Below are 23741 nucleotides of genomic sequence, written 5' to 3' on the forward strand. Positions count from 1 at the left end.
AAATCGAATTTTTAATATCACTTCATTTCATTGCTATGTACGAAGTAGTTACATACTCTTTATCTTTAGATCATTTTTCGTGTCCCGTATTTAAGGATAAATGTGTTTTGAAATAATTGTTTAGTTTGAGTGCCATTGTACTCGACTGCAAATTTATCTTGTTACCTATTAGTTTAGTTTGTAATATATAATAACAAGTATATTTTACGTAAACCAGTATTTTATAAAACATTTATTATATTTTTTGTGAAGATTGATCAAGTAAGTCAAAGTGCGGACCGGTTTTACATCACTATTTACAGACGAGCTAGTATTTGTTAGTCTGATTTGAACTAAGGAAAACATAAAAGACGAAAGAAGTAATTTGTGACTTCTATAAAGATGTTTAAATTATGTAGTATAGTTATATTCAGTATATTATTTAGTTTTTGTACAGCTGTTGGTGACGGTAAGTGTTTTTTTTATATTTTTTTTCATGATCAAAGTTTTCCTAAAGTTTACTTAATAATTTATAAAATTTCAGTTGGTGATAAATGTTCAACAAATGATGATGAGGATGGAATGTGTATACTAATTACAGATTGTGCCGTTGCCTTAAAGTAAGTATTTAAAAAGGAAACCTAACATTTGAATTTATTTTCAATTGTCATATCTATATCTATCTATATAAACTAACAAGGATATCTGAACCAGAGATAGTCACTGCTATTATGGTTGGTTCTGTCGGAATATATATAAACCTACTTGCAACTAATTCTAACATCTATGTCTACAAAACTACTTAATAGAAAAAATGACAGGACAGCTACTGTAGGAAAAGGAATCTTATGACATTTTATGCACTAGTGAGTTGTCATAATTTAGGTTAACTTATACCCACCGGTTCAGATAGCCTTTTCCATCTATAAAAAAAGAATGTGACTGTAATTCTAAATTGAATTACTTTTGTATTCCTAAAAATTTAATTACTTGTTTATATTAAACTGTAAATAGTGTTTCATGTGTCTATTTAGATTTTCAAGTAAACCATTGAGTTTTAACCAGTATGTATTTATTACAGTGAAATTCATAATAGAAAGTATCATGAGTACAAAAGATGTGGGTTCAAAGGTGTTACAGAAATTGTATGTTGCCCACAAAAACCTATTGACAAATACGGTAAGTAACATTAGAGTTATTTTTAAAACTTTAAACATGATGAATGTTCATAGTATGACTATCCCATTATTTTGCGTAATAAAACTTAATTGCATTCATTTTATGTATGAAACATACATGGCTGTATTTTGTTGTGACACATCAAGCTTACAATAAAATAATTCCCGGATTATTATACCCCATTTTTTGGTATCAAATGCACATGTAAATAAAATACCTTTCGGAATATTTCAATTTGTCATACTTGATAAGAAAATAAATCAAAAGTGGCAAAATACCCAATTGTTATTAGTTAAAAAGATACAAAAATTTCAGAAAAACCAAAATTGCAATGAATATTATTATATCTCGTGTAGACCAAGAAAGTTATCTAACCCAGTGGTCATAAGTCAAACTAAATAATTATAGCTTGCTAGTAGTGATGCAACGGATGTCTGTTTCCGTTTCCGCAAGTGCGGAAGTTCCGCATGCTTTTCAACATCCGTTTCTGCTTCTGTTTCCGCAACTTTTATAACGGAGATAAAACGGAACTTTACGACGGCTGAGATCCAAATGCGCGGTGCGAGACGCGCAGTCCGTACGCGGCCTTTCGGCACTTGTCGCATTTGTTTGTTTACGTACTTTTTCGTGAATTTAAGCGCGTAATATTTTCTGCTGCTGTTTGAAACAATCAGTTTCTCTTGCTGGAGTAAACTGTCTAGTAGTTGTCCATATAAAATTTGACAACTGGCAAAATGTTCCTATTTCATACTTACGAGTTATTAAATGTACTTTTGAATAAGTGATAACCATGTAATATATCATCATCATTATTATCATCAGCTCACTATACATCCCCACTGAGGGGCTCGGAACCTACCCCAAATTAGGGGTGACTAGGCCATAGTCAACCACGCTGGCCCAGAGCGGGTTGACTTCACACATATCATTAATTTTTTTTCTCAGATATGTGCAGGCAGAATCACTATGTTTTCCTTCGCCGTAGGAACGTCGTATAAATATAAATATCTAAATCGAAAAACACATTGGTACATAGCGGGATTCGAACCCAGGCCCTGCAGATTGCAAGTCAAGTGCCTAATAATTACATCTTTTTCTAATCTAGATTTGGTGTTTTTGATACTTAACACATTCACTGTTTACAAAATAAAAAATGTAACAGCTGGGAGCCAAAACTTTTTACGGTGAATTTTTATTTAGTATATCTGGGAGTGTTTGAACATATAGATAAATTAATAATGTTTTTTGTATTTGAGCGCTAGGGATGGCAATGGTTTAGTTCACTAATATGTAGATATTTGTTCCACGATTGCATTTCTGTTCATATGTTACAAGATTTTGACAAAGTCAAGTTTTTCATGAAATTCCTGAATATTGAGTAAAACATGTAAGGATGCTAATCAAAACCAGCTTTTATCTTCTCGGTTCAAGATCTTGTAACATTTCATACACACCCACACATACACACACGTATACACACACACGTACACACACATACAGGACATACATATATTTAAAAAATATAAATACATAATATAAAGTTCAGCCTTAGCTTCATGTGATACAAGATATTTGTATGTTTGCCTCCGTACGAACGTGGTCACTACAACACTGTAAGAATGAAACTAATACTCTTTTTCGTTAGTTGACTATATTGCCAGAGTGGCCACACAAAGCAACATGGACTCGCTTCAAACGCCGGTGGTTTACTGGCTACTACAAAGTAAACGGGCCTCTCGCTCGGATCCGAGGGGGAGGCGCCGCTACTAATAGCTCTGCCCACTCGGATCCGAGTGGTCAGCAGTGAATGTATTAATAAAGAAATATATTTGTCGTTTATCAACACGAGTGGTTTAGCGAACATTAATTTGTAAATAGTGTAATTTTGTTTCCTGAAAATAAATTAAAAAAAAACGTATTTTAACTTATTGCAGCACAGTAAAAATACATATATTGAAGGCTAAAGGACACTGATATCCAATGCCTTAATAAATTAAAAACGAATACAAACTGTTCTTACCAAAAAAAAATTGTAAATATGTTTTTTTATTATTATTTACACTTCTGTTTCCGCTTCCGTTTCCGTTTCCGTTTCTGCTAAAATTTATTTTTGACATCTGTTTCCGTTTCTGGTTCCGGTAAGACACTTCCGTTGCATCACTACTTGCTAGCACCCCCATGTCAATGTCAAAAAAGTTTCACAAGATCTACTTCTTAAGCTTTTTCTTTTATATCACTCTATATAACCTATAGGTTTTATATGCTTTCTAACAGAATTAACCATACGAACTTGTCGCACTATACATGACGTATGTATTTTCCGGTCTTAAAAAATGTCATGTAACGTAAACTAACCGGTAAAATCACAGGAAATCCCTACAATTAGTCGGCGTGCGCATTGGAAAAAACGAAGACTGCCGTATTTCCCGCTCAATAGTTTATTAAGGTTCATTTAGACATACGCCGGAATCGTACGAATAACGCTCGGTAGTCGCTTCAGAGTGAGACAAACTTAGTGGAATACATGACAGTGCTATACCGCTTCTGACGTCATCGCCGGACAGTTCGAACTGTGTACGTACGATTTCGGTTTATGTGTAAATGAAACTTTATAATTACGTGTGTAACAATCATACATTTGACTCAGTATTTACTTATTTTTTAATTAATCTCACGCGTTTCAACACATTTTTTTACAAAAGTAAATGTATTCTCTCTTCTATATTTTATATATCTGTTGAGCAAACATTATTCTCGCCCGATAAATATAATATAACTCGGTTAACATATCCTGTAGTGCGTGCGCTATATTATGATAGATGATATGATGTTATTATAGATGATCTTTACGCTTTAACGTTAATATACTAAAACTACGTAACTTAGTTACAGTTATTCAAAAACGTAGTCTCTATCTCCATATTATTGTAAACGCCAACAACAACCTAATAATGAAATTATATTTTGTCATTTCTGGGTTTTTACTTTTATTAAGAAGTTTTACGCTCGCATAAAATTGTAAGTCTGTCGAATAACGTTTGTTGTAATAATTTCCGAACAATCTAAATACGCAAGAAGTGATAGAAATTTGTTTTTTATAGGAGAAACTACTCGGAAAAAGGCGAGGATCGCGGATATAGGTAAGTACATTTATTTCTATTAACATCCTTTTCGCATTTAGATTAGATAATAAATTATTAAAGTAAGAATTTACATTTATGGTTCTACTGAAGGCCTATAACACTTTCAGTTTTTTATAATAATAGAATACATAATATATGTCATTTAGTTTGAAAGCCTAAAGAAATAATAGAGGCATATCAAATTTTATATTTGGCGGCAATAATAACTTCATATATCTTGACGGCCCAAAGTCATTGGCGCGCTGCGCGGTGCGGTGCTCTCGCAATACCTTAAATTTTGTTCTGCGTAATTATTCGTTAAGAAATAATTGCGAAGTTAAGATCCGCCAAGATTATTATGTTTCTAAAAACATATCAAATTATTAAAATCATAATAATACTAAATTTAACTATTTTAGTTTTCTTGTGAAAATTGTGAAACAAACTGAAGTGATATTGTAACATAAGTTATGCGAGAAAAAGTTTTTCATCAGAAATATTTTGTCATTTTCGAATTTTAGGGTACAGTTTTATATGGTTAAGGGTTTTGACTGGAACCTCGTAAAGTATTTTGGTGTTTTATCATTTGCCGTTCTGTCTTGTAAAATGATTTACGAATACAGATGTTTATGAAGATTTGTTTTAGATAACAAAAAATGCAACAAAATAATACGTCACAATAAATATAGGAACAACTTTCTTTGTTTTCTGCATAAAAATCAGCAACATCATCTCACGGATATTTGCGTGCGGGTTTTTAATGAGTTTCGTCGTACAAATTCTTAAGTCTGTAAAAATATAGGTAATTATGCTATCATAGTGTTCACACTTTTTTCTGCTGTCGTTTGTGCTAATGGTGTGAATCGGTAAAATTTATTTAATGATATTGAAAAACCGTAAATCTTTATTTGTTTTATGTTACATCACTGAAAAGTAATCGGTAAACATATTCCAATATTAGTTGATTTTTCCGATTCATTTCCGATTTTTCAAGATCATCACATTCATTGTATTCAGAACTAGATTCTATAACCTTTTATATATTTTACGTTTAAAATTAAAACTTGAACACCTTTGCTTGCTTCGTAAACTTGAAAAACTTGTTATAATCCGCTTTGTTATTTTTTAATGCGTTTATTTAAAAATGCTAAATGATGCACGACCGTAGGAAAGATTTGTTTGAATATAAAAATACCTATGTTACTATGTTATTTACATTTGATCATGTATTGTATCGGAGTTCCGCGAAAATGTAATAACAAGTTCGAGCCATTGCCAATATAATTTTTCTATAAACGCTAAAATTTAGCACCAGTAGCTCAAATGATAGAAGCAAGACTTGATATCTATTGGAACAAGTTGTGACGTCAGAATTTCCGGAGGGTTACTTGGAGAAGTATGTATGACGTGGGTGCCTTCAAGCGTAGAGTGAATAGGCACCTACTAAACAGCGCGTACCATATTTCGACCACATCTCTACTTAATGTGATCGAGGTCAAGCGCTAGTTTATTCATAACAAAAAAAAACAGTCGTGGATTATTTTGATAAATTCTAACATAAATATTCTAGATTCTACACAAACTAATACCAAGACCTTATCGTATTTTATCCGTTTTGCTCTTTCATTTGGAGGTAATATTCAAAATGGATTAACTACCTGGATATAGTAGGTTATCACTCGGAATTAAAGTAACGTCGGTATTAAATTGTTTTAACGCATCGAATCTATATATATAAAAGAAAGTCGTGTTAGTTACACTATTTATAACTCAAGATCGGTCGAACTGATTTAGCTGAAAATTGATGGGGAGGTAGCTTAGAACTAGGAAAAGGACATAGGATATTTTTTACCCCGTTTTCTATTTTTTATTCCGAGCGGACAGAGTCGCGGGTAAAAGCTAGTTTAAGATAAAATAACAGTGTTAATTCTAACATAAAACCATTGTCATCAAAACTTTGCAACTTTTATTGTTTTCTTTATCTTACTTTGTTAATTAAGTAACACTAGTTAACTTGTTTTTCTTCTTTTAATAGAATGCAAGAAAATAACAGATACTGTCATCCCACCATTGGATTTACATATCATTGGAGGGGAGGCCGTATCAGTAGGGGAATTCCCTCATATGGTAAGTTTGTTTATTTTCTTCATAATATTTTTTTTATCTGTTAACATAAGGAACTTCTTGTTTGTTTATTATAACGAAGTTAAAACATACATTTAACAAAATTCATTCAGTTACAGACGAAAACAACACATGAAGTAGGAAAACAGTACATGCACTGATTTAAAGTATCCAAAATTGGCTTTACTTATTATCTCTACCTAGTCAAACGATCACATTGATTTTAAAATTCAACCGTGACAAATTCCCGTGAAAAATAAATAAATAATAATAATTATTATTTAATACGGAACTAGTAATAATGCTGATTCTAGAAGTATGTTAAATTTATTCTATAATATTGCAATGTTAATTCCAGGTTGCGCTGGGCTACCCTGAAGGTGATGGGTACAATTTTATGTGTGGTGCGACACTGTTGTCAGATACATTTGTTTTAACTGCAGCTCACTGTGTAGATACGATAGATCAGTAAGTTTATACATTGTTGTACATCGGACATTTAAATATTTAACACGCTCAGTGACGCCGAATGCCTTACAGAGTCGATATTTATACGGCATAACTAGAGGACATCGTAAAAAGTTGCGACATGGAATGTGTTAATACTAGCTGTCAGCGAAAAATAAAATAGTAACCTATGTGTCCTTCCAGGCTATGTTCTATATCCTAGACAAATTTCATCAAGATTCGTTAAGCCGTTCTGGAGATACATTCTAACAAACATCCATCCATCCGTCCAAACATTTACATTTATAAAAATACTAGTTGTCACCCGCAACTCTGTTCGCGCGGAATTATAAAAAAGATAATAAGTAGCCTATGTGCTCTTCCAAACCATGTTCTACATCTGTGCCAAATTTCATCAAGATGCGTTGAACCGTTTCGGAGGTACCTTCTAACAAACATCAATCCATCCATAATATCCATCTCAGATATAATATTTAGCTGAACCCAGGACATGGAAACGTTGAGCAGTAAAAAGAATGTGGGTGACACAATCAGGAAGCGCTACGCCTTTTGCCATCACAAATCACGGCATACTAATTTTACTGTCAAGGTGCACTGTTTAACATCTTATAAAAGAAAGTCGTGTTAATTACACCACTTATAACTCAAGAACGGCTGAATCGATTTGACTGAAAATTGGTGGGCAGATAGCTTAGAACCAGGAATAGGACATAGGATAATTTTTACCCCGTTTTCTATTATTATTATTTTTTTATTTCGCGCGGACGGAGTCGCGGGTAAAAGCTAGTTAAAAATATTAGAACAGAAGCATACTACAAATTAACATTTTACTATTATAAAATACTAATCTAGTAAAATCCACAGTAATATAATTGTAAATTGAATACACTTTCCAGAATAAAGCCTGCGATAGCGAGGCTTGGGGTTGTTGAATTGGGTAGTACTGCTCGCAACAACGAAACAGATGTCGACGTCGCGGAGATCATAGTACATCCTAATTATACCAGACGGTATAAATACCACGATCTATCTCTCATAAGGTATATATAATCCAAGTAATTAAAAGAATAATACACTATTTTCCTTTAAACTAATGAAAATTGTATGACATTGTTCTTAAACAAACATACACACCAGTTTGTTAGTAGGCAAAAAACTGAATGGTATAATTTTTGCGGTGCTCACATGTTATTAATTTCTTCAAGGCTTTTGCCTGGTATCAGACATCTATTTTTTTTATTATATTAGCAGTCGAGCGTAACTTCATCAGACTGACTTAAAATGCTTTAATAGCTTGTAACATTCCCTCGTACTTCAGCTACCCGTCAAAATAGGTACAGCCGTTCCGGAGATTATTTATTTTTATTTATTCGAAACAAACGCGACCTTGCGGACAGACATACAGACATTTAAAAATATTTTTTTTATCACCAACAAAAAAATATCATGAGTAAGAAATATGAACGTTTTTTTCGATTATTACAAAGAGACACTCCAATTGTATTAATTTAGGACTCAAATGAGGATTTCTTAAAAAATCTTGGTTTGTAGGTAGTATTAAATTTCTTTTTTTTTATGAAAGGTCTTAATGAAGTCGGAGAGAAAAGTCTATATATAAATATATATTTATAAATGACAATTTTGTTTGTAGATTATCAAAGCGTGTAGAATACTCGAGCGTACTGAGCCCGGCGTGTCTCTACACCAGTCTGCAGGACCCCACCGTGCCGCTCACCATCACCGGCTGGGGGAAAACTAGCACCACAAGTTAGTTTTATATATATATCTAATATATAAAATTCTCGTGTCACAGTTTTCGTTCCCGTACTCCTCCGAAACGGCTTGACCGATTCTCATGAAATTTTGTGAGCATATTGAGTAGGTCTGAGAATCGGCCAACATTTATTTTTCATAAACCTATTAAGTTTTTTTTAACTGCTCGCGGACGGAGTCGCGGGCGACAGCTAGTGTATATATATATTTGTTAATTATAAACAAAAGCGTCAAACAAAGTCGCAAGTCTTAACATTAAATTGTATTTATATTACTCTGTGGATCTTAACTATGTTCTCTTTGCATTCAATACTCTGTGCAGAAAATTATACTTAATTTGAATGTAAAATTTTCAGGAAACGTCCGCAGCAACATGTTGTTAAAAGCGAAGGTGTCCATCGTTGGGAGGGAAAAGTGTAACGAGAACTATTCTATGTGGCGTAAATTGCCCAACGGCATCTCCAACGAACAGCTGTGCGCCGGCGACCCTCAGGGACTACGCGACACCTGCCAGGTGAACTAGTAGTATAGTGTAGTATAATACCGTCTGTTCATTTCTGGACATAAGCATTACCAAATGTCTTACAAAGTATGCGATTCTCCGCCTTACTCACCCAAAGACTTGACGCAGTCATCTAAAATTTATCCAGCCCAGTAATAGGGTGATTACCGCAGTTCGTTCATCAGGTGATATGTAAAAATTTTCAAATAACCTGAAAACATATTGTTGTATAACATATTTGATGGCGATGTGATCAGGGTGACTCCGGTGGACCGCTGCAAGCACTGACGGAGGCTGACGGGCACTACCGCGTGGTGGGCGTGACGTCATTCGGTCGCGGCTGCGGCTCCCCCGTGCCCGGCGTCTACACGCGCCTTGCGCTATATCTCGACTGGATAGAGAGCGTCGTGTGGCCACAAAACTAATACCAACATAACATAAAGTACACCTACTGATACCAACATAACATGAAAGACGTCACTAATACCAACATAACGTAATGGGTGTCGGATCATTTAATGTTAGGTGATCCACCGCTCGTTTGCCCCCTTATGCTATAAAAAAATATGAAGTGCCGACACTAATACCAACATAATACGAAGTGCAATCACTAATACTAACGTCTGGTTTCTTAAAGGTCTGGTAAAGGAAGTATGGAATAAAATCTGATACCAATATATATTGCGACAATACTTTAAATGAACGTGGCGAAAAAAGGAACTAACGCCGCCATCTTAAGAAACGTCATTTTTGACAGTTCTCCCTTTGAGTCGTTGCTATTGTCTCTTTGTGCTCCGTTTTACCAAATTATTAAGTAATTAATTATAGAAATGTTTATACCCAAATAATCAATCGAAATATTAGTAAATATCATAGAATTACATCCCACTTTATTCAGTCATTCGTTTTTACATAAAAATATTTATTTCATGTACATTACTGGTAAAAATATGTAAAGAAAAACTCGACAAATCCGAAAGTAAGGTGATTATATTGCAATGGCAACATTTAAGCAACTGCAGCGCCCTCACCCACGTTAATTTAAAGCATTGTCGCACCGTACCATATTATGTTGTATGGTATACAATGTTATGTTGGTATCGGATGTTACTCACTGACTTACCAGTAATTTCTAAAAATATATAACCGACTATAGTTAGAAAATAACATCGAATTAAGATAATATATATAATTTTTTCACATTTATAATTACATTAGCATTATAAGAATAATATGAAATGAACAAAACTGTTTAACGTATCTATTTATGTAACACCAGTTATGATAAATATATGAATTAGCCTTATTTTGGCACAAAAATTTTTATTCTATCATAAAATGTTTATATATACGTAGTAAAGAAATCTCAAAAGTCGAATAATTCATAGCAAATAGTTTCATTAAGAGCAAATATATTTGAAGATTTTTTGACAGATCAAACTAGTGTTGCCAACGTTTGATATCGAAGTTGTTTATTATAAACAAGACTTTGTATCCCATCATTAGTATTTAAGTGTGATCGACTCTTTCTGTGGTGATTTAGCATTTATAGCTGTAGTGTCTAGAAAAACCTAATGTCATAAGAAAGTTCTGCGAAAAATTAATTAAATAAAAAAAAACTCCCATGGTCCAGATTCAATACCCGCCATGTAACTATTTCATGTGTAATCAAACAAGGATATTTGAGCCGATGAGGGGCGCTGCTGTCGCGTTTACTTCTGTCAGAAAATATGTAAAACCTACACGGGCATAGAAAGTATAAAAAACGTCATACGAAAAGGATCTTGTATCAAAAATGACATTGACAGAGGGGCGCTAGTGAGCTATCGTGACGTAGTTTGACTTATGCCCACCGGGTCAAATAGATGACGTTCTTACAGTGAAGTAAAACATCGTGAAGCAACTTGCACTTACGGCTAAGAAATTCAAAGATACGTATGAAGTAAACCCCTCACTGGACTAGCGTGGACGACTATGGCCTGGATATCAGTAATTTTGTTAGGCTCCCTGCTTATGGCCTGGGTCTATGACTGTGACATGTAAACAACATTAAGCTCATAAAATCTCTAGATGGAGTGGTTGGAATTCAAAAGTGAGACGTGATGGCCACCGGAGGCCTTTTGTGGTTAATTTCCCCAGTGTTGTCACTTACATTACTATATTTATTTACATAAGAATTAAATAAAGTAACAACCGCTTTTATTATTTTTAATGTTTATTTCGTAGTTGTTATAAATTGTTTTATTTCACTTTTAGTTTTAAAATCTCCGAACCGAATTTTGATTTTTTTTATTATACAGGACATTTTTATGTCACATTTCGAACATCACATGACCATTAAATGTCAAATTTGTATAAAAACACTCCATCTACAAGTGTTATATCTATGGTTAAGCTTATCATTAATAAGTCAATTTTTGTAGTGATATGCCCATTAATACCGATTGTGACCGATTTAGGTCCAATTTATAGATTTAGAAAAAACAAAAGTCAGAAAATAATCGAAGAAAGACAGTATTTTTTTTAAAATCGTGCCATAGTGTTTAACACTCTATATTTGTAAAAAAAATTTAGAAGCTTTTAATTAGTTTATACCACAACGACAATTAGAAATCTGTGAAATTGCTACTTTCGACTCCATAGAATGTTATCACTGTCGCACAAACCACTCAAAGCCATATATTGTGGGTTGTGTGACAGAGATAACGCTCTACAAAGTTAGTCATACTCCTTCCAAAATAGAAAATATTGCTACGGTATGTGATATATATTTTTTAATATTAAATAACGTAGGTTAAATATTAATGAATAAAATTTTTAACTTCTATAATTTTATTTTATTTAATTTACCTTTCTGATCTATCATGGGTGAAAATTAACCTCCGTAAAGAGAAATATACTCCCCCTCATTAATCTTCAGTGGCACTCAAAGAAAAACAAAGTACGACATATATAATTTAGGCGTTGGCTTTGTCATTACCAAACCCAACCCACCTTCCAGTCCCATGAGTTTTTATTTATTTCATTATCAGCCTGAGTTCGTCCACTGCTGAACGTACATAAGCCTAGTTTATTTATTTAGGGCCTCCAATTCAATCGTCACAATAGATGTAACACCCACTTTCAAAAACTATGATATGAATTAGTAAAAAAAATGCTTAGTTTTACAAATTATTTCATCATATCAATTGGCATAACGGGACAACGATATGAAGACAGGAAAAACCCCGAAGGAATTGTAAATACACAAAACGTTTTTTCCCGTTTTGGCTTTACAAGATAAGAGAGAACAGTGTATAAGCAAAGCCATTGCGTTTGCAATACCGTCTACAAATTGTGCAGATCATGAACCAAATGGTCGTTTATAATTAAATCTAAAATACCTCTAATAGTTTTTGTTCGAAAAACTAGTGCTCGTATATGTTAGCGAACTTTAAGTGAAAATACTGAATTAAAATGTGGATATACAAATTATTATTTTTCTGTTTAGTTTTTAAATTAAATTATGCTGAAAATGGTGAGTTTTAGTTTATTTAATTTTCTTAAAATTAAGTACACTTACATTAAAATTATGCTGTTATTTTCGTATCACAACGAATATATAGTTTAAATATATTTCTTTTGGTTAATAAATAATAAATTAAGTTTTATAAACATAATTTAAATTTATATCTTTAAACATTTTGCTCATACAGATTTGTATTTTTATTCTGACCTTGATTTGTTCATACTGAGATGAATACGCACGTAATCAAATTGATAACATAACCTTAAAGTTCATCGACGTTACTTATGAATATTCTGTGTCGTCTGATATTTTTTATACATATAAAACACTAACATGAATAAATTAAAACTGGTATTTAGTGATGTTCACGCATTCATAAATACCTAATACTCTAGACTCTAGTTCAAAAAGATATAAATAGAAAATGATCTAGAGTAAGTTTTAATTTATTTTAATTAGACTGCGTTCTAAGCAAATTACGTTATGTCGGTAATAAACTTGCAGACAAAGAAAATCCTATTTGTCTAAAACTAAACACACTGCCACACTCGCGGTCACTTAGGGTCCTCCTTCCGCAGTTCTTGCCAACGAAAAGAGTAGTACCTGCTTACTATTATGCATTCTTCTCGTCAACTTCGTTATATAAGATGGAAGAAGCATGCTGAGGAAGGTCCACACTCAGCTGAACTACAGAACTAAGTTTTAAAATGACCATATAATGTGTACTTTGTATTAACATATAATTTTTCTAGTTGGCGATCAATGTACAGTCAATAATCAACAAGGAAGCTGTATGTTAATTACTAACTGTGTCGCTGCCTTGAGGTTAGTAAGAGAGCTAATACGAAATAATCAAAGGTGGGCATTAACTCGTTAATCCGTTAATCGTTAATTAACGAAGTTAACATATTCCTTAACGGATTAACTTTTAAGTTAAATTCAAAAAGTGTTAACGCTCTTGTTAACTTCCGTTAAATTCTACTTCCGTTAATTTAGTCCGTTAATTGTTACAATAGACACTTATTGACGTGTTGTCATTTTATTTAAATTATGCATCAGGCTACATTCGTAAGTTCGGCTATGTTCGGCGACCGTCGGCGAGTCGAATGGTGAACGAGAACGAGAGAGAACGAGAACGAGCGAGTGTGATGCATGTTATACAATACACCGAGCAGCCGGGATAGACGTGATCAAAAGAGTACCACAGAATCCTTGTTAGAAAAAAGTGACGATTTAAACAAACTTACCTCTATCAAATATTGCGAAGTTTAGGCGCTAGACACCTTCAAAGTTTATTAATTATTTCATATTTACACAAATGTCTCGAAAAGTCTTTATTACATTTTATTCACATTAAAACTGGTTTTCATTTATTTAACATCACTTTTTTTAGAACAAGACTTTGTTATAAAATCAACATAAGGTTCGAAAACACTTTACTCTTAATACAATAATTGTTATACGTGAGACGCAAAATCTATTAAAAAAGATAAACTCTGCGTTGAATAGCAATCAACATAATCGAGAGTGCATTACTCTTCAACGTCGTACCTAAAATACAACTAAACTTTGTTGCAGACAAAATGTTTATTTTAATTTTGGAGTTTAAAGACAACAAAAAATATAAAAAAAAATAGTTTATGGTTCATTTGAAAAAGCGTACAAATAGGATTTTTTTGTCATTGCGTAGATAAGAAACAAACAATGAAAAATAAATTTAAAAATTCGAAAGACGAAATGTGCACGCAATAAACGTTCCTCAAAAACAAAAGGGATTTAGGTGTTTATTACCGTCGTTTGTTTTTTTGGGGCTTCTTCATAGTCAACGAAAAATAATTTTAACAACAACAAAAATATGAACAAAGGATCAAATGGACAGCCGCACAGAGAATGCGATAACGAACTCGATGGATTTATGGCCCCAACCCATCTAATGGTCGGGGATGCACGTGCGCTGCGCAAAGACAATAGCGAAGATAATTTGTTTGTTTACAAAAAAAGTATACGACAAAACGAGAAAGAATGAGGAAAAAGATAAAATAATTATGTTAGTGAAATAATGTTAAACTGTGTTATACTAAATTTAATATAGGTATGAAATGTCGCCACAAGTGACCTTTACAAAAAGACATCGATTTTTTTACGTATATCGAAAATTTATTTTAAAATTAATCGAATGTCGTTGAAAATAATTCAAAACATATTCTTACTAATTAACTATAACGATTTTATAGGTGATAAGAAAGAGAGAAGACATCACCCGCGATCGGTTGTTTTCGTTATGTCGTGTATCTTATGCTCTATACACTGAGAGTAATTTAACTTGATTTAACATATAACAATAGATCGGACGATAGATCATTAGATGATAGAAGTTATCGAAGGCATCTCAGTTGTATAGTTTGATGTGTTGAGATGTATCACTGGATTGGTTATATAGTTTATTTATCAATGTTATAATAAGTTTCCTCTGATGTTAGAAGTTTTATTAATAAATCTATATTAATAAATAAAAAGTACGTAAAAAATGATAAGTCTGTTCGTGGGTCCTTAGCTAAAATAAAAATAAAATATTACCAAATTATACATAAAATTAAATGTTCAGTTGTTGGAGTATGAGCAAATGAATATCCGGCAGCAAATGTAACATATAAATGTAAATACTGCACAAAAGTTTTGATTGTTTTTTTTTAATATTATCACATGTCTTAACTGTTTAATAGAAAACTTGTGTTGTCTAAATTTAGTTAGCTCTCTAATTCCGTGACGTCGGATTGTCGATAAAAAAATTGACTGAAAAAGTCAATTGTCCATCATTGTCAGTGTAGTATATAAGTGTGTGTAACTAGTGCATGCTATGTCATTATTATGGTACAGGGATTAGTACATCGCTCCTATTGTCTAAATTATATTTTAGTATATTATATAACTAAACTATAGATAGGATTAGCGATCGCCCGAGATTTCGTAAGCGCAGTAAAAAAAAGCCTAAGTTCTATTGAAAGTCTCGACAAAATCGGTCCATACGATTCGGAGATTATTCATATGGCCATTTCCCGCTTGCGCCTTATACTCGTAATATAAACAAAAATTAACTTTAACTGTTAACTTTAACTTGCGTTAAATTTTCGTAAATTAAACGCTTTAACGATTAACGAAGTTAAATTTTTATTTAACGAATTAACGATTAACGAAGTTAATTTTTTGATTAACTGTGCCCACCTATGGAAATAATAATATATCAGTGTTAAAAGTTTAGCAATAAAAACACTTCATTCATTTTTGGTTCAAAAACACAGGCGCGTATTCACGCCGCGCCGTACAAAAGTTTTATCTGAAAAATTTTAAAAATGACCATTAGAGTGATATGCATCAAAGCAACGTTTAAAAACACAAAAACAGTTTTGCATCTATTATAGTCTTAAACCATCGCATATGTAATGCAGAAAACTAGCGAAGGTTTTATCACAATCTGAAAATGTATTTTAAGAAATTCATGAACAGAACATACTAACATTGATTCTTATTTATATAAATTAATATTACAAATATTTTTAGAGACATCCGATTGACTCATCGTCATCACCTGCCGAGGTGCGGCTTCAAGAATGATGCAGAAGTCGTTTGTTGTCCAAATGAACCAGCAACGGCCAGTAAGTTGTTACTTAAAACTAGTAGAAATTAATGTGTTGTTCATAAGTATGTCGACTTCTGTATCAAAATTAATGACCAGAAATGAATACATTCTTCACACACCGAAAAAATGGGAATGGATTGTGTGACATAGAATTATGTAGTAGGGAGTGAATTTAAACATACTGTCCCGATCCTCCATAGGGAAAAGGGCAAGAAACTGATCCTTCTTATTTATATGTATAATATATCATTGGTTTTTAATTAACGTACAATTATTTTTTTTACTAAGAAATACATTTGATTTTTTCAGACGTCCCGAAAATATTTTCTCCAAGAAGTAAGTATGATATTCATTAGTACCTTTTCTACAGTTTTTTTAAGTACATATAAGGTTGCAAACGAGCAAGCGGCCACCTGCCAACACAGTGAAACAACCGCCGCACATAAACATTTGGAATTGCAGATGCGTTGCTTTAATCAATAGAGGACCTTTAGACTATAAGAATTCCTTTCTCTTCCTATGTGGCTCCTTCTCCACCGAATTCATTAACCCTAACGACACTATAACCTCCGCACGCACACTCCTCAGACTTTGAAATTGCTTCTACTTTACGCCTGTCTTCTGTGTGATCGTGTTGTTTTACCGATCGAGCCCAACTTATAAAATTAAATTAAATGTGTTATCATTATCTTACACAAATGTAAGTTGTTTATTTCACAAATTGCATATTTTTGTTTTCAGTTGGAGTTAAAAAATTAAGACCCGCTCAGCAAGGTACGTATTCATAAGTCGTGTAATTTTAGTACTTGTTAAATGCCTTTTTACCTATTTCAGTAAACGGTACAGTTACGTAGACATTAAATAAACATAAATTTGAGACATGCAACACATCACTCTTATAATACGTTTTTATATTGCTTATTAACAGTTTAAATCATTATTAATTTCAGCATGTAAAAAAATTACTAAAACTTACAACCCACCGTCCGAAGTACACATTCTCGGTGGCGTAACTACAGAGCCAGGGGAATTTCCACATATGGTAAATATTTTAAGATTAAAGATATGTATTTTTGTTTGTAAAGAATATAAACTAAAAAAACTACTGGACAGATTTCAAAAATTCTTTACCATTAAAGTTTCATTATCACTGAGTAATATGGGCTATACTCGTATTGGTTACTAGTTTTTTAGTTCCGCTCTGACGAAGTCGCCTGCAAAAGCTAGTTAGCTATAGGCTATGGATACAGATACAGACAATCCCCTGTCATTTCTCTAATGGTCCATGTATACAAATAAATATTTTCTAAATTCCTAGAAGTTACTTACTAGAAAAGTTAATGAATAAAGTTATTATAATAATTTTGTATCTATTTTAGGTGGCGCTAGGATACCTTATTTCGAAAGAGTACTCCTTCATTTGTGGTGGTTCTCTGATAACGACTCAATATGTATTGACAGCAGCTCATTGCGTTCACACAATAGAGCGGTGAGCATAATATTTCTGATTATTAATTTACAACATTAAAAACAACGACGAATTAAAAATTAGGAACGAAATATTATGAGGCATAGTACCACAATTTTATGTGGTAATAATCTTACTAATATTAATAAATGCGAGAGTTTGGATGGATGGATGTTTGTTTGAAGGTATAATGAAATTTGGCACAGATGTAGAACATGGTTTGAAATAACACATAGGCTACTTATTGCGTTTTTTTTTTTAATTCCGCGCGTACGGAGTCGCGGGCGACAGCAAGTACATTATAAACGAGTTTATAAATTGAACTAGTTTTTAATCACTGAAATGAAAGTTTTGTCACGTCTTCCTTACTTTTTGCCCCACTAATGGGAGGGTTTTTCTACAGATAAATAATAGGTTTTGGGGTTTGAATGTATGTCGGTTCTATTAAGTCAGGCTTTATTGATTTTGAAGTGTGAGGTGTCAATGACAATGTGACAAGCGCCATCGTATCGTTGTCATTGTCTCACTGTTGGGTATTGAGTATACTGTCTATAGCAATGACGTCATAGGTCTCAGACCTCATGTTATTGTTGCGGAATAATAAATCACGTTTCAGGATAGAACCGACTATCGTACGAGTGGGTGTTGTGAATATAACTGGCTCCAAATGGAACGATGACACGGATTACGAAGTGGACACAGTTCATGTACATCCAAACTACAAGAAATCCCGAAAGTATCATGACTTGGCTCTAATTAGGTAGCTACAATTATTTATTGGACCCTTTTTCCACTAACGCGACTATTTATATATGTAACGTGTTCCACTGGTGCAGTCGCGAATATATTACAATGAACAGTCGCGCGCCTAGTTTCTTAATTATCCCAATCTTATAAAATTTAATGTTTTTACTAAATCCTTTAAATTATAAAAAATAGAATACTGTTAATTTCTAACATAATACGCGACCTGTTTAGATTGGTCACTCCGATCCGTACGTCGCAGACCGCATTCCCAGCTTGCCTGTACTCATTTGAGATAGAGCCCACCATACAACTTTATATTACCGGTTGGGGAAAAACGGATGTAACACGTAAGTATTTTGTGTAAATTTTTCGTTTCAATTGTGATTTAATCAACCTAAAAAGGGTGATGCAGTGGAACCTTGATATGCGAGAACTGGGTAAGCGAGAAACAAGTTAGAGAGAAACCTCTATAAGCGAGAGAATATTACGAATCCATTGGACTCGCGCTTATTCAGCTTCATCTGTATATGAATAACGTATATTTAACTGTGGAGTGCGAGTTTTTATTACATTCGTAATCTTCAATAACGTCAAATGGTTTCAGTAAAGTTCGTAGTCTTGATGGCTTCGAGGAAGGCCTATGTGAACTTAACAAATGTGCAAATCTCTCGATGTGAAAGTGTTGACAAACGAACACAAAGAGTAATTTGCTGGAAACTTTGTGTTATATTTATTTTTATTTAATTTAGGAGCAGGCACAAGTAACGTTTTACTAAAGGCTACGCTACAAATAGTGCCACGTGAAAGTTGCAATTCAATGTACACAACATCACGAAAATTGCCAGACGGCATCATGGACACTCAGATATGTGCTGGAGACTCAAACGGCGTCATGGACACTTGTCAGGTAAATGTTTATATTTTATCTGGTTTGTAAAATATTTTCAAAATTAAACGTTAGTATATTTATTTTTGTAAACATTGACAATTGTCAAATCAAGTGACATTGACAATTTGATATTAGTGAGTGGTGTAAGTGTGAATGAGTGAGTGAGTGAGCGGTAATGCTGGTTGTCGAGTTGTGTAGTAGTAGATATCTGAGGTCATAGCACAAACATTTGAGACAAAGTATTCCTATAGTCGGCGACTAAATATGAGATTTGTGCACTTATTGGACGTAAAATTAACTAAGAAACTAGCGAGCACAAACTTCATATTGACGTACGGTGAAGTAATGTAGGCTGGTCATCAAGCAAAATCGAATACTTTGTCATTTGAAGGTTTCGAAGCTTTCAAAACATAAGTATTAAACGTCTGATTTGACGCCAAAGTTCACTGTAACCATAATGAAGTTTGTACACGCTCGTTTATTAGTTACTTTTAATGATACGTACGCTGTGTAAATCGACGATACTAATATTTTCTTACAGATGTATGCTAGGACATTTGTTTTGTTATTTTAATAATAAAAAACAACTATAAAGTTGTATTTAAAACTTCAATTAATAAGAAATGTTTTCGTAAACGTACAACACTAATAGATGTAGTGTTGCGCTACTGACCAAATAATTTATATCAATAAAACAAAAACCTCAATTTAATTATGCTAAACAGAAAGTAACAATTATTCTCATACAGTCATGCAATATTCAGGGTGATTCAGGCGGCCCTCTACAAGGACTAACACATAAGGACGGCCATTACCGTATCATTGGTGTAACTTCATTTGGCAGCGGATGTGGCTCCGCTGTACCCGGCGTTTATACTCGTATCTACAAGTACCTCGACTGGATTGAGAGCCTCGTTTGGCCATCAGACTTAGCAGAATAATTAATAATGCTACAATACACTGAAATAAAAAAAAATCTAACATTAATCTTGTTATTTCCACCTTATTTTATTTTATTTAATGATTTTTTTGGATTGGGTTAAAGTTTTCCCTTTGTATTTATGTAAGATGCTTTTTCAAATCCGACTTATAGTGCGACATATATATCTGTGGGCTCAGTACGATTATTTTTGACCATCGCCATCATATCCTGATGAACAAAATTTGTATAAATATTTGTGCAGCGCCAGTGCTTTGATGTAATTAATATGACGATACGAAAGCGATTATTACAAATATTCATACTCGGCTTATTGGACTGGAAGGAAGGAGCTGTTATCGCGGTTAGTTCTGTCAAAAAAATTACTTTTTGACTAACAAAGCTATCTGAACCGGTGTGAGACACACAGTGTGTTTTTTGACCCAAAAAACAACACCTCTTTTTATATTTTTACTAGCTGTACTCGCGACTTCGTCCGCGTGAAATACTGTTTTCGGGGAGTATTTTTTTAAGACTTATTGTTTTACTTAACCGACATGCTATGCGTTGATGTATGGATGTAGACATAAAGCGAGGTGTGCCAGGACCGCGCCAAATGTAGGTGCTTGGTCTCTGCCTACCCCTCTGGGGTACGGGCGTGAATTTAGTTGTTGTTGTTGAGGTATTTTACTTAAACTTATAAAAAATGACAACAAAACGTATTAAACTTACAAAATATTCACATAAACATCATATATAGTCAAAATCTGTTATAACGACATCGAAGGGACTACTCATATTGAGTCGTAAAAACCGATAGTTGTAACAACCGGTGACAGGTATTAATAGGAGAGATATGTATATTCATGTAGGAAATTAAACCGCATTTTATTTACTTCAATACAAACGTATAATATAAAAGAGCAATATCATTTTTCCATCATTTTTGTATGCATAAAATCTGTAATTTTAGTTTGTTTGAAACACTTCTGTCGTGCATACACATTTTGTAATTCACGTTGAATTTTAATCAGCGTATCGTCACACTTTCCCTGCATGTGGAACTCTTCATTAAAAAGAACAATCTTTCGTAATACACTAACAGCATTAAGACCGTCAATCAAAGTTGGCACTGGTAATTGTCCGAGTCTTCCTGTTCATTTTCCTCTTGAACTTCACGTACAGTATCATCCTCCGTAGCTGGTGCACAAATTGCAATAGACTGATCTACATCAATGAACTCGTGTGTTTCAGTAGTAGATAAAGCAGGTCGTAAATTTTGGGCTAATTGAGCCAAAGAAATATTGTCCTCTTCATCATCGTCAATCACATCATCTGAGGTTCTTATTATAAGACTTGTAAGATCTTTAAAACCTGCATGCCCAAAGCAGTTAGCTATAGTTTTTTGTGAAACTTGACTATTATACTGTGCCAGATGTGGATACTGTTACTTATTCAAACTGTTTACAATACAGCTGAGCCGGTCGTTCTACAGATATAATTCTCCGAAAACATTAACCAAATGTGGTCGCTTAATGCGGTATGTCGTAGTAAACAATGTCGTAAAAACCAATGTTTTCGATAAAGCGGTTATATAACATTCAGCCAGGACCTTTGATTTTGGTCAATTTAACCGGTATGTTGTTCTAAACGATGTCGCCATAAACGGTTTTGACTACTTCTATAAGAATTTTCATCCCCTATTCCCTTTTGTTAAATTGCAACATTGAGGGTAAAACTTTTACAAACTTTAAATGTTCTATTTATTAATATCAAATTAGCAGCCAAAAAATAATTTATAAGCTTCTAAGTGTAAAAATGACGATACGTCCATACAAATTTCCACCCCTACTTTTACCCCCTTACAAACCCTTTTTCGCGTTGAAAAGTAGTCTTTGTCTTTTCTCGGGTTCTAAACAAAATATCAGTAAGGGTAACAGCAAAACATGTTAAACAAAACATTCACCAAAACTTCACATATTCCCAAACAAATTTTCATCCCCTATTGTTATTTAGCACCCTTAAGGGTAAAATTTTTGAAAAAAAAAATGAATATCGTATTTATTAATATTACATTAGCACCCTTAGAAAGAAGTTTCAAGTTTCTAACTGTAAAAATGACGATACTTCCATACAAATTACCACCCCCACTTTCAACCCCTTACAACCCTTTTTTCGCGTTAAAAATGTAGCCTATGTTCTTACTGAGGCTCTAGACTATCTGTGTACCAAATTTCATTTAAATCGGTTCAGTAAACGATGGTAGGCGATACTTCTATATAAAATTTCACCCCCACTTTTAACCCCTTACAACACCTTTTTCGCGTTAAAATGTAACCTATGTCCTTTCTCAGGCTCTAGACTATCTGTGTACCAAATTTCATTTAAATCGGTTCAGTAGTTTTGGCGTGAAAGCGAGACAGGCAAACAGAGTTATTTTCGCATTTATAATATGAGTTAGGATTTTGTAGAATAGATCATTACAAAAGTAAGAGTAGAACTCCCGTTGTTCAAATCTGCTTTAATCAAAAGATATGATTTTTTTTGTAAATTCGAATGTTTTGATGGATGTTTGTTTGAAGATATCTCCGTAACAGCTCAACGGATCTTGACGAAATTTGGCACAGATGTAAAACATAGTCTGAAAGAACACATAGACTACTTATTACGTTATTTTTAACGCGGACGGAGCCGCGGGCGACTGCTAGTAAATATACATATAATTTCAATTATGTTTATACAATTTGCATTTTAATTTTTATATAAATTTAATATATTTATTTATACTTGTAACACCGGTCCTTAATGACTATTTTTTAATACGTATAAATAGCTATTTTTCAATATAATATTACTTAGAGTACTATTGATAGTATAACATTATATCTCGTTTAATTTAAAATGATAATCGCAAAAATGCTAAACAATAAACACTCATTTTAGAAATCTATTCGATACACATATTGTCTCTAAAAATAACTTCAACATCTCTATCATGGTCGTCATTAGTCATTTATTCATTATCAAAGAACATTCCAGGCTAGCGAAACTTCGAACAAAATTATTTTGTATGAGTTTGACGGCGTTTTCATGGCTGCCAACACTTCTCACTCCATCATTACGCGTTCTTTTTCATCACAACTGACATATTTGACTTGACGTCCTAACTTAACTAAATTATTTAAAAATTTATAATTTTTAGTTTTAATTGAAGATCGTATTTTTAACTTTAGGTCTTAATAATTTTATATAAAATGCCAACTAGAAAACTATTTCTGAAATGCGAGATATGCGGTTTTTGTTCAGTATGGAAAATAGGCGAAAGAGGGATTTTATGGCGAAATTCCCTTTAGATGAAGACCGGTAACAGTTTGTTCAGGATTTAATTATTAAAATATTGTAGACGTAGTTATCATAGTACTTGTA

The 23741-nt window shown here is 33.2% G+C and overlaps 2 protein-coding genes across 3 annotated transcripts; both read left to right on the plus strand.

Moving 5' to 3' along the window:
- Window positions 1–61: 61 nt before the first annotated feature.
- LOC106710529 (serine protease persephone) lies at window positions 62–9776 on the plus strand. The gene is made up of 10 exons (XM_045680584.1): window positions 62–448; window positions 524–599; window positions 1061–1158; window positions 4260–4298; window positions 6316–6407; window positions 6763–6872; window positions 7769–7912; window positions 8524–8639; window positions 9002–9159; window positions 9405–9776. Exons 1-10 carry the CDS (start codon window positions 382–384, stop codon window positions 9570–9572), a joined length of 1068 nt encoding a protein of 355 aa, XP_045536540.1. The 5' UTR covers window positions 62–381; the 3' UTR covers window positions 9573–9776.
- Window positions 9777–12030: 2254 nt separating this feature from the next.
- Window positions 12031–20377, plus strand: LOC106710631 (serine protease persephone). Of its 2 annotated transcripts, none has more exons than XM_045680582.1 (11): window positions 12031–12664; window positions 13408–13480; window positions 16214–16308; window positions 16602–16628; window positions 17034–17066; window positions 17243–17334; window positions 17672–17781; window positions 18377–18520; window positions 18739–18854; window positions 19257–19414; window positions 20161–20377. In XM_045680582.1, exons 1-11 carry the CDS (start codon window positions 12604–12606, stop codon window positions 20335–20337), a joined length of 1086 nt encoding a protein of 361 aa, XP_045536538.1. In that variant the 5' UTR covers window positions 12031–12603; the 3' UTR covers window positions 20338–20377. The 2 variants fall into 2 exon arrangements, with proteins under 2 accessions (XP_045536538.1, XP_045536539.1); XM_045680583.1 differs by lacking the exon at window positions 12031–12664 and adding an exon at window positions 13030–13089.
- The last annotated feature ends 3364 nt before the right edge of the window (window positions 20378–23741 follow it).

The sequence above is a fragment of the Papilio machaon genome, chromosome 13 (assembly GCF_912999745.1).
Source record: "Papilio machaon chromosome 13, ilPapMach1.1, whole genome shotgun sequence".
Classification (NCBI taxonomy): domain Eukaryota; kingdom Metazoa; phylum Arthropoda; class Insecta; order Lepidoptera; family Papilionidae; genus Papilio; species Papilio machaon.